Source organism: Euleptes europaea, chromosome 2 (genome assembly GCF_029931775.1).
Source record: "Euleptes europaea isolate rEulEur1 chromosome 2, rEulEur1.hap1, whole genome shotgun sequence".
Lineage (NCBI taxonomy): Eukaryota > Metazoa > Chordata > Lepidosauria > Squamata > Sphaerodactylidae > Euleptes > Euleptes europaea.
Genome location: NC_079313.1, coordinates 26,043,124 through 26,054,060, shown reverse-complemented (window position 1 = coordinate 26,054,060; position 10,937 = coordinate 26,043,124). Strand labels below are relative to the sequence as shown.

The 10,937-nt window shown below is 45.1% G+C and overlaps 1 protein-coding gene across 1 annotated transcript; it reads right to left on the bottom strand.

The window, feature by feature from the left end:
* Nucleotides 1-4,098: 4,098 nt before the first annotated feature.
* Nucleotides 4,099-9,294, bottom strand: CCDC190 (coiled-coil domain containing 190). Its single transcript, XM_056845684.1, has 3 exons — nucleotides 9,114-9,294; nucleotides 7,291-7,405; nucleotides 4,099-4,675 (listed from the first exon to the last, which is right to left on the bottom strand). Exons 1-3 carry the CDS (start codon nucleotides 9,286-9,288, stop codon nucleotides 4,099-4,101), a joined length of 867 nt encoding a protein of 288 aa, XP_056701662.1. The 5' UTR covers nucleotides 9,289-9,294.
* Between the last annotated feature and the right edge of the window lie 1,643 nt (nucleotides 9,295-10,937).

Here is a 10,937-nt window from a genome sequence, read left to right as displayed (position 1 = left end):
TTACATTCAAAAGTCACATGATACAGAGTGTCTACACTACATGCACCGCAGTTGCATACCCTATCGGAGTATGGTATCTTAAGACATTTCCCTTGCAAAACTCGATGGTATAAGGCATTTAGGCGCACCAACATATAAAGGCACTCCTATACCAAGGATCAGTCAAAGAAGAAGTAGGCTTCTGTGCATATATCCTTAGGTGGAAAAGGAACCTGACGCACTGTGCACCTGCCATGTTTCCCCCTCAGTCTTCTTCCAGAGCTGAGCATACACATAACCCTAGTTATGCTGTGGGAGGAAGGAGAGTGTGGACCTGGAATCCCCCCTCTCCTTTCTCCTGGCTAAGCAGCTGATTGGTGCAATTGTTGATTTTCTGGAAAGGTTTACCTTTTTACAGAATTGCATCCAGGGGCCAGTGTGTGGATATGTTGTGTAAACGTTTTAAATAAAGGTAAAGGTCCCCTGTGCAAGCACCGGATCATTCCTGACCCATGGGGTGACGTCACATCCCGACTTTTCCAAGGCAGACTTTGTTTACGGGATGGTTTTCCAGTGCCTTCCCCAGTGATCTTCCCTTTACCCCCAGCAAGCTGGGTACTCATTTCACCGACCTTGGAAGGCTGAGTCAACCTCGAGCCGGCTACCTGAAACTGACTCCTGTTGGGATCGAACTCAGGTCGTGAACAGAGCTTTTGCCTGCAGGACTGCAGCTTACCACTCTGCACCACGGGGCTCCTATAAACATTTTACTGACAGTAATTATGAAAGTTGAAGTTGCAAAATAGGCTGCCTATGTCCTGTGGGTAGGTTTTCTGAGCACCCAAAGGTTGGATGGGAAAAGACTCAAATATAGAAATTGTTTATTTTAAGGCACTAATGTCTGTTAAAAACAATTTAAAAATCATATTAAAAGAAAGCACAAATGGCAACTGCTAGAGGTTGATCAACTGAAACCACAATCCAAATGTGTTTTGGCCCTCTGGCCTTCATCAGTGGTCTAATACAATCACTTATAATGCGCACATATACATAATACAATATGTATAACAGTGTTATAGGAGAATTATAACAACCCAGGTATCTGTGTAGGGATGTCTTCCAATCTGACTCTGTGCTCAATATATTCGATAAAATTAAAGAGTCCGCTGCCATGGGATACATACTACTTGTTCTGTTTCTGGGCTGTGTTAGCCTTCATACAAGGTGTGCATACCATTATCAACCAGATAAATGTTTGTGCTTTCTTTTAATATAATTTGTTATTGTTTTTAATATAGACATTTGCGCCTTAAAATAAACTATTTCTATACTTAATTGAGTCTTTTCCCACCCAACCTTTGGGTACCTAGCATTGGTTTTTAGGTTGGGAAGGAAAGAAAGAGACAACTTTTTTTTGTGGTTCAGTTCTGCAAATTGCCTTGGGCAGGAACAGACCCCAGTCTCTTAAACATCCATATGCTAGGAATCAGTCACATCTCCTGTCCTCAGAGCAGCAGTTCCCAGCTTGGAACCTGCCAGTGTATTTCTTTTCATACATTTTGAATCCAAAGGAACAGAGGGGGTTAAAGAACTTGAGGTTGTTCCCCTTTCTTTGGTAACTGAAAGCATATTTTCCCCACCGGTCAAAGTACTGATTGTGCCCTTTCATGGCAGCCATTTGGCAGTCGCTCCTCACAGCAGCCGTTTCGTGTTGGCGTATTCTAGTTTTACTCAAAATTTACTCAAAAATGCAATCTCAACATGGTTAAAGACGTATATTGAGAGCAAGATACCTCCCACTCAGGTATTTTCTGAGAACCTTCTCATAGGAAATAGCCTTGGTGACACTTTTTTTCCTGTGTAAGTAGCCCACCCCCAGCCAGTATGGTGTAAATCCAACCAGCACTCTTAGGAGGGAGTCTCAGAGGATACATCTGATAGGTAAAGTTGACTGCACTTGGACCTCAACATAACTTCCATCATCCTCTTTGAGAACTTGTAGCGGGGTGCTCAGTTCTTTGCCCTTTTGCCCCCAGCCAGATATTTCTAGAGCTCTTCCTCTCAATATGTACTTTCCCTAAAATTAGCAGACTGTTATTTCAAATGGGGCTGTGCGGTGGTGAGGAGCTTACTTGCTTTTTGAAAGCATATTAAGCAAATCATTTTCCAACTATGCATGTATTCTAGCATATATTTTCATATGTTACCAGATACAGTTGAGATGTATCCTCTGGCACATGTTGTGTAGTGCTAGCTACATGAAAATGAAAAGGCAATTATTAATGGCATATAACCAAAATGTGTGGCCTGACCTGTTCTCTCTCCAGTTACCGATGCTTTCCAGTGTGGTGCTTCATACTGAATGGACATAGTTCAAATGTTGTGTGCTATACAGAGTCCAACTTTAGAACAAGTAAAATTCCTCTGGCCTTAATCCGCTTAGGCTGTGTATTAATATAATGTTAATGAGCAATTTCCCCTATCCTTATCATCTCCAGCCCAGCCTCAAAACGCAGATATGCAACCCTACGTCAGGGGGGACAGTGATATGGGGCAAGGGAAGAAGTCTTATTGGAGCACATGAAAAGGTTTCAAACATCATGTCCTAGAAGGGGAAACACACTGCTTGGAGAAAACGTTTTTAAAAGAGAAGAAAATATGTTTAATAGATCTGTGCTAGGAGACAGGTAGCCTTGCACTAGTTTCCTGTTCATTTTTTAAAGACCACCCCCATTTTTGCATCTGTATGCACACGCAGCTATCTTTTATGATACTTTTAAAAAACCTAAAATCCTTGCCACTGGGGTAGTGTGGAAGTGTTACTTGGCGGCAGTGATGTCATAGTGTGCTATCCTGTAGACGCACATGGAAGCCGTAACTGCTTTGGGTTCAATTACACTTTACTGGAGACGCTGCTACTGTTCCATGTCTCCCTCTGCTCGCTCTTGTTATGTTTAATATCCCATGAGACATGATGCTTTTGCACCATCTCTTTCCCTTTACCCTTCTCTCTTCTTTGGCTGGCAGGGAAAGGAGGATGTGCATATGTTATGAATTAAGCCAAGACAGTTCATTGCAGGAGAGGGAGGGATACCCAAAAATCTCTAACCAAAGATTGAGCTTGGGGTATTCTGCATGCTGAGCAGGAGCTGTGCTACTGAGCCACAATAAGGAAAAGATGTCAGAGTGACATCAGCAATAGCTCCCTGTCTTGTACAGAGCAACACTTGATTCCTTGCCTCTCTCAATGTCTAGTTCTGCCTTTTGTTTCCCTTCTGAGAGAAGAGGCAGTACTTTTCCCCATTCAGTGAATTTCTTCCCCAAGATCTTCAACATCCAGTTTAAGATTAGCCTTTTTTCCCTGTCAAATCACATTTAACTTATGGCAACCCTGTAAGGTTTTCAAGGCAAGAGACATTCAGAGGTAGTTTGCCATTGCCTGCCTCCATGTCATGACCCTGGTATTCTTTGGAGGTCGCCCATCCAAATACTTGCCAGGGTCGACACCTACTGAGGGGATAAGAACAAAAATGGGTTGTGGTCCGCATCTGAGGTATCCCTCTGGCTTCAGCCTCTAGAACAGTGGTTCCCAACCTTTTTTTTACCAGGGACCACTAGGACTTTTTTGTTCAGTGCAGGGACCCCAAGGTTCAAAATAAAAATGCCGAGAATTTGAAAATAATCTTTAATCATAACAGTTAGTTAAACATTAAACTTAGAATAATATTTGGATATATATTTTTAAAACAGAGAACTTTTAATTGAAAATATTAATTTATTATGGGTTTATAACTGTTTTGCGGACCTTAATTTAGTTCTCAGGGACCCCTGGGGGTCCACGGACCGCTGGTTGGGAACCAGTGCTCTAGAAAATGTTATATCTGGGCCTAGTTTTTAAGCCAGGCCTGCACAATGTGACCCAAATTGAATGCAGCCCACCAGGGGCTTGATAAACCACCTGCCAAGCAAACCATAAAACGCAGCTGATAGGTTTTCTGAGTCACAAGTTGTGCGGCCTGTTGATGACTCTTAAGTTCTGTGGTCTATTCTATAGAAAGATGCCATTTTTTCCCCCGCCCAAGGCTTGGCGTTCCTTGAGTAGGCCAAATGCCCCACAGCCTATGGTTTAGGATTAACCATTGCCTGTGGTTGCAGAGAATGCTCAGTGCGGGTTTTGTGCCCAAATATCTCCTGGAGGCTGAGTTCTTTTTCCCAAGCTGGAATGTTCTTGTGCCGGATGTAACGGAACTTCCGAGCTTCGGCATATGACTTGGAGAAATTGGGTCTGGAATACATGGTCCTGAGGCGTCCGTCTGCCGCGTAGGCCTCTGCATCTAGAATCACCTTCTCGTGAATAAAAGAAGGTCTTCTCTTCCCTTGGGGATTCATAGGCTTAGTTGCGGGGTCCTTGGATCCAGAACCTCTGGTCTCCTCTGTCGTGAGCCCTCTCTCTTGCTCCTGTCTGCTATTGGGCTCTTCTCCCTTTGCAGGTTCTTCTGAGATGCTCAGCTGTTTGGCGATGGTGTTTTTAAGAGCAGTCACTTCACGGTCAGCAACAGAAGTTTGGTCTGTGGTTTGTAGCGGTGGCAACCACCCCTTTCCATCTTCTCCACAGACTGGCACATCACTATGGTGTGGATGTGAGGGAGACTGGCTTGTACCTGAGGGGCCTCCTGGCTTGGCTTTCCTCGGGCTTCTAGAAGAGAAGGAGAATTATGCCTAAGCAGAAATGGTGCTTCATTCCCTCATAAGGCCAGACTGGTGTAGGATTTGAGTTTCAGACGGGGCTCTGGGAGGCTCAGGTTGAAATCCCCACTCTGATATGGAAGCTTGCTGGGTGCCCTTGGGCCAATCATACGTTCTCAGCCTAGCCTACCTCACAGGCCTGCTGTGAGGACAAAATGGAGGAGCAAAGAATGATGTAAGCTGCTTTGGGTCCCCATTGGGGAGAAAAGCAGGGTATAAATGAATAAATACATATCACAGAGTTTAGTGGACCAAGTTCAGCTTCCAGTACCACCAAGCAGTCAAGAAGCCCACAATCCCGTAAGTAGATAATGCAGCCTCTGGGACAGAAGGCGCTTTCACACATGCCGAATAATGCACTTTCATCCCACTTGCAATGCACTTTAGCAATCCTTTGCATGTGGATTTGGCCATTTCACACAGTAAAATCCAGCTGCAAAGTGGACTGAAAGGGCGTTATCTGGCATGTGTGAAAGCGCCCTGAGCTCAAGGCCTTTTTACACTTTGGACTGGATTCAGTGGCAAAGGTCTGTGGAATGAGTTGGTGGAGGGAAGAGTTCCCTCCCTTCCCCAAGAAGCTTGCTGTTTGTCCTATCTAAGGGGCAGGAGAGCCTCGCAACAATATGGCCCCTCGGTGCAAGACGCAACAGTGACCAGGGGGACAAAATCTCCTTATTCCTCCTCACTGGTTTAGTAGCTGCTCCCTGTTGAGTGTACAATTAACAGAAAGCCTAGAGCTGCTGCTACCGAATGTATGATATATAGCCTCATCATTGTCTGGGATTTTCAGCTCTGTTGTGGTGGGGGTAAAAAAAAAAAAAAAAGCTAATGAAATTGTGTGGGATAAGCTTTCCAATGTCAGATGATGAAAACTGGGTTAGTAGTTACAAAATTGAAGTCTTACCGCTAACGTTTTGCTAGCACATTTTTGTATTTTTTTTTCCAAAGGCAACGTTGGCTAAATTTTGAGCTGAGAGACAAAGGGCATCTAACTGTAGACATCTGGATCCAAATTTTGCACTCTGAATGTCTTTTGTTATTTACGCAAGACCAAGCTTTTTTCCTTCCTCAGCTAGCCTCAAAGGGGGAATCTGCACGAGAACACAGCCTTGTTGGGCATATCCCAGCGTTCTACCCACTGGCCATTTTAATTTCTCTTCAGCCCAACTAGTCATGGCAGCTTGCCATATTTGAAAGCGGTACATGTCTTTTCAATAAAACGTTTATTTCATTTATTCATTGACAAGCTGCCCTTGAAAATATAAAGCCTGCAAAACAACAACCGCGAAAAAGCAACCCGCCAGCTGAATCGTAATATCCTTCCTATTAAACGTAAATATTTGGCAGTAAATGTAAAAGGAAAAGGAAAGTAAAAGTAAAAGGAAACCAGTAAAAGGAAACCAGTAAAAGGAAACCAGTAAAAGGAAACCAGTAAATGTCACAACATTTAAAAAGAAACCTATGCCTTAAAACCAACCTGTTGGGAATTCATCCCCTACAAAACGCCTTCCAGATTGTCAACGATGAGGGGACTGACTGGTCGGGTCTCTAGGGGTAAGGAATTGCAGGTAGGGTTGCCAGCCTCCAGATATTACCTGGAGATCTCCTGCTATTACAACTGATCTCAGGTCGCTAGAGATCAGTTCACCTGGAGAAAATGGCCGCTTTGGCAATTGGACTCTATGCCATTGAAGTCTTTCTCCTCCCCAAACCCTGCCCTCCTCAGGCTCTGCCCCAAAAACCTCCCGCCGGTAGCGAAGAGGGACCTGGCAACCCTAATTGCAGGACTTGGGGGAGGGGGCTGCAACGGTAAAGGCCCTTTCCTCTTGGTACACCAACCTCACTTCATAGGGCGAAAACGCATGGTCGTTTTGTGTGTCGCAGCCGACTTATGGCGACCCCTTATGGGGTTTTCAAGGCAAGAGACTAACAGAGGTGGCTTGCCAGTGCCTTCCTCTGAATAGCAACCCTGGACTTCCTTGGGGGTCTCCCATCCAAATACTAACCAGGGCTGACCCTGCTTAGCTTCTGAGATCTGACAAGGTCAGGCTAGCCTGGGCCATTACCTCCTTTATTCCCTGTTTCAGCCAGGATGCAGCCAGGATTAAATGCACGTTCGGCAAAATGCATGCGTTCAATCCTGGCTGAATCTTGGCTGAAACAGGGAATAAAGGAGGCTAAAGGGACCATGCGTTTTCGCCCTATGAATTCTGGCACACAGACAAAGGCACCAGATGAGAGGGAAAGTGAACAGTCTTTCTGTTTTCTACTGTTCTGGCTAACGGATACAAATACCCCAGGATGACTGACAAGCCCTTTCATTTGATTTACGTTATTAATACACGAAGCAACTTCTCGTAGGCCCCTTTCTCTTAGCTTCTTGCTGCTTTGCATTTACAGGAGATCACCCCTTTGTAGCCTAAACCCTTCTCCACCAATATTCCGGCCACAGACCTCGTTTAAAGCCCAGCGTTATTTGGCCATAAAAATAATTCGTGACAAGAACATTTTCCAGTTCTTGGCAGCTGCCACATTTCTAGGAGTCCAAAAATTAAGCCGTCTTACCGTTGTGCAGCATCTCTGGAATTGTTATCTCCTCTTGTCTGATGGGATAGTAGCGGTAGTGTCATATTTATGCCAATATGTCCTGTGCCCAGGGATAGCTTCTGCTTGGGGCGGCCTGGGAAGAACAGGAGAATGATAGTCATCGCAATGCTAGTGCTATGCATAGGGTTGCCAGGTCCCTCTTTGCCACCGGCAGGAGGTTTTGGAGGCGAGCCTGAGGAGGGCGGGGTTTGGGGAGGGGAGGGACTTCAATGCCATAGAGTCCAATTGCCAAAGCTGCCATTTTCTCCAGGGGAACTGATCTCTATTGGCTGGAGATCATTTGTAATAGCAGGAGATCTACTGCCACCACCTGGAGGTTAGCAAAATATCCGCACAAAATGCGATCATGCTCTGTAAGCAAGTATAGCTGAAGAAAACAGCACTATGACCCCAGGTCATATAAATAAATCACACAAGGTACTGGATGCTAAACCAATATATTGTGAAGCCAAAATGTTGTGTGTGTGAGAAGTGCTGTCAAGTCGCTTCCGACTCATGGCGACCCTATGAATGAAAGTCCTCCAAACTGTCCTATCTTTGACCGCCTTGCTCAGATCTTGCAAATTGAAGGCTGTGGCTTCCTTTATTGAGTCAGTCCATCTCTTGTTGGGTCTTCCTCTTTTCCTGCTGCCCTCAAGCCAAAATACCACTCTAAAAAATACACGACACTACTACTAAACTATCTATTTGCGGCAGCAAAGAGGGAACAATATATTGCCTCTTCAGACTGGACTATCCTATGATATATCTATGGACATTGGACTGAACTGTCATTGTAAATATGCCAAGTGGAGTCCCAAATTCTATGTTCCAGTCTTATGCATATAAGAATGTACTGATCATATTATATAGGTATGTTGTTATAGTTTCATAGTTGTGATAGGTTATAGATAGTTTAGTAGCAGGGTAGTGTATTTTTTAGAGTGGTATTTTGGCTTCACAATATATGGGTTTAGCATCCAGTACCTTGTGTGATTTACTTATATGATCTGGGGTCATTGTGCTGTTCTCTTCAGCTATACCACCTGGAGGTTGGCAACCCTAGTTATGCAATAATATGCTGAAAATCGGGAGTTCCAAAGCTAAAGGCAAGAGAGATCTGAATGGTACCCCAATAGATTTTGACTGAAACACAGCAGCGGATGAGTAACTGGGGAGGGGCTGTTTTGACTCTTCTTCACTCTAACCTTCCTTGAGCTGCTTTTCAGCAGATTTTTGAGCCAAAAAACAGCAGAAAGAGACTAGTTGCACACATTTGAGTGTGGGCACGCGTACTATCATCTACATCCAAAAGACACATCCAACTATTTCAATGTAGGGTTGCCAACCTCCAGGTGGCGGCTGGAAATCTTTTGCTATTACAACTGATCTCCAGGCAACAGAGGTCACTTCCCCTGGAGAAAACGGCTACTTTGGAAAGTGGACTCTATGGCATTATACCCCACTGAAGTCCCTCCCCTCCCCAAACCGCCCTTCGCAGGCTCCACCCCGATAATCTCCAGGTATTTCCCAACCCAGAGCTGGCAGCCCTATTTCAAAGGCACCTGAGTGAGAATTACAACGTGGGGGCGTAGACTGCATTCACATCGATAAAATGCGGAAGGCCTGCTTCTACAAGCAGATCTCCCTTACTGGTTAAGGACTGTTTACCCACTGAGATTCCTTAGGGACTCTTGGCAAGAACAATTAGACCAAACAAAGACATCACTCATTGCTGAATCCTCACTAAAAGAGCTTTGTCATTATGTTGGATGAAAGCTGAGAGGCCGGCCGCTGCTCACTTTTCTGCATTCTCTGGAGTTCCTGCTGGAGCCGCCTCTGTTCCTTGGTTATGAAATTCAAATAAGAAAGTCGAGCTTCTTCCAAACTCCTCAGCCCACGATTGAGCTGGATCTCTGCCCTTTTGACATCTCGCCTCTTTGCTTCCCAGCGTCTGAAGTCTTCGCTTTCGGCCATGAAGTCTTTGGCTACTGCACACGTCTTCTTGATGTTTGCCCAGAGAAGGGGATGCCTTGTGAACACCTGTGCTGGGCGGTGCCTTTTGGGTCCCTCCCAGTCAGGTTAGGTTGCCAGGCATGCTTGGAGAAATCTGAAAAAAGATTTGGTGACATCAGCATCCTGTCTTCTGTGCTTTGTGATAGCACATTGCAGAGCTCTGCAAATTAAAAAAAAGAAAAGAAATCTGGGCAGCTTAATCTGAGCCAGAGATAGGATTTTCCTGCACTGAGATGCGGAACGCCTGCCCCAGAATGTATATAGCATTCAGAGGATATAGGAGGGGGATCTTTCAGCTCACACAACCCCTTTTTTCTGGACACTGCTCCTTCTTTTGTGGGTGTGGGTGTGAGGGGAGCTGGGTATTGGTACAACACTAGAGTGTTCAAAGCGCTTTACATACAATACTCTATGATAGGGGTGTCAAACTCAATGGTAACAAGGGCCGGATATGACACTTGGTTGGACCAGGCCATGCCTCGCCAGCCCAGATCAAGAGGGGTGGGGATGCCTCTTGTGGGCCAGATCCAGCCCTTGGGCCATATGTTTGACACCCCTCACTATGACATTTTACATTTTTTAAAGAAAGGTTGATAACTTTCCCCGACCCCACTCTTCATACACAAAGTGCAGATGTGACACTTGAAAGACTGAGATTCATGGACACAGCAAATTTAACACCAGGGACTTCACAGTCACAACCATGTAGTCTGCTGGCTCCCGACACCCAAGTGTAAGGATGCAGAGAATAAGTTATATCCATTCATACTCATACATAGCCCCATGATTCTGGAACAACCTCCCCAGGGCAGTGTGCATGGCCCCCTCACTTTTGATCTTTAGGAGGCAGTTGAAGACGGTTTTATTCAGGAGTGTGTTTCATTAATTTGGTGGCAGTCCTAAAGTGTGGTATTCAATTGTGGTTTTTATTGTTGTTGTTTTATTTCTATTGTGCTCTGTAAGGTGGAAAGGAGGCTAATAAGCATTTTAAATAAAATAAGCTGGCTTACAATTGCAAATTTTAAAATGTTTAAAGTACAATAAAAACCCAGTTAACCTTCCCCCCCCCAAAAAAATGCCTGCAACTTATACCCTATTAAAAACGCTAGCAAATAAAACTGTCTTGCAACAATTCCAAAAAAATTCTAAAGCCAGGGTGTTTAGAGTGTCTCTGGGAGACTCAAATTAAAATCCCCATTCTGCCATGGAAGTTTGTTGGGTGACCTGGGGCCACTCATATGCACTGAGCCAAGCATTCATCACAGGGTTGCTCTAAGGATAAAACGGAGAACAACGGCTGTTGACGCATGGCTTAGTTTGCTTCCGTTTATACCTGTGCTGTCCCACGTTTTAAAATCTCGCGTTGCAAAAATTGAACGCACCAGCGCAAAGAAGAAGGAGCCATGCTGGTAGGTAGGTGGGGCTCCATTCGCTCCTCCACCCCGCCATCTCCCGGCTTGGAATGGTTCTGGAGGCAGGTGGGGAGCCTGCTGAGGGGTTTTTGAAAAAGGGGGCCTAAAGGACCTGCCACGGCTCTGCCTCTGATGGGTGGAGGTGGCGGGGGCTGGAAGAGTGTGGCGGCTGTCCTGCCTCTGGCAATGGGACTCTGG

Bases quoted from the DNA above. Each gene is read 5' to 3' on its own strand.
- CCDC190 (XM_056845684.1), bottom strand. From the start codon at position 9,288: ATGGCCGAAAGCGAAGACTTCAGACGCTGGGAAGCAAAGAGGCGAGAT. The intron at 7,406-9,113 runs GTGAGCAGCGGC...TGTTCTTCCCAG, and splicing joins ACTCCAGAGAATGCAGAAAA to GCCGCCCCAAGCAGAAGCTA. The intron at 4,676-7,290 runs GTAAGACGGCTT...CTTCTCTTCTAG, and splicing joins TCCAGAGATGCTGCACAACG to AAGCCCGAGGAAAGCCAAGC.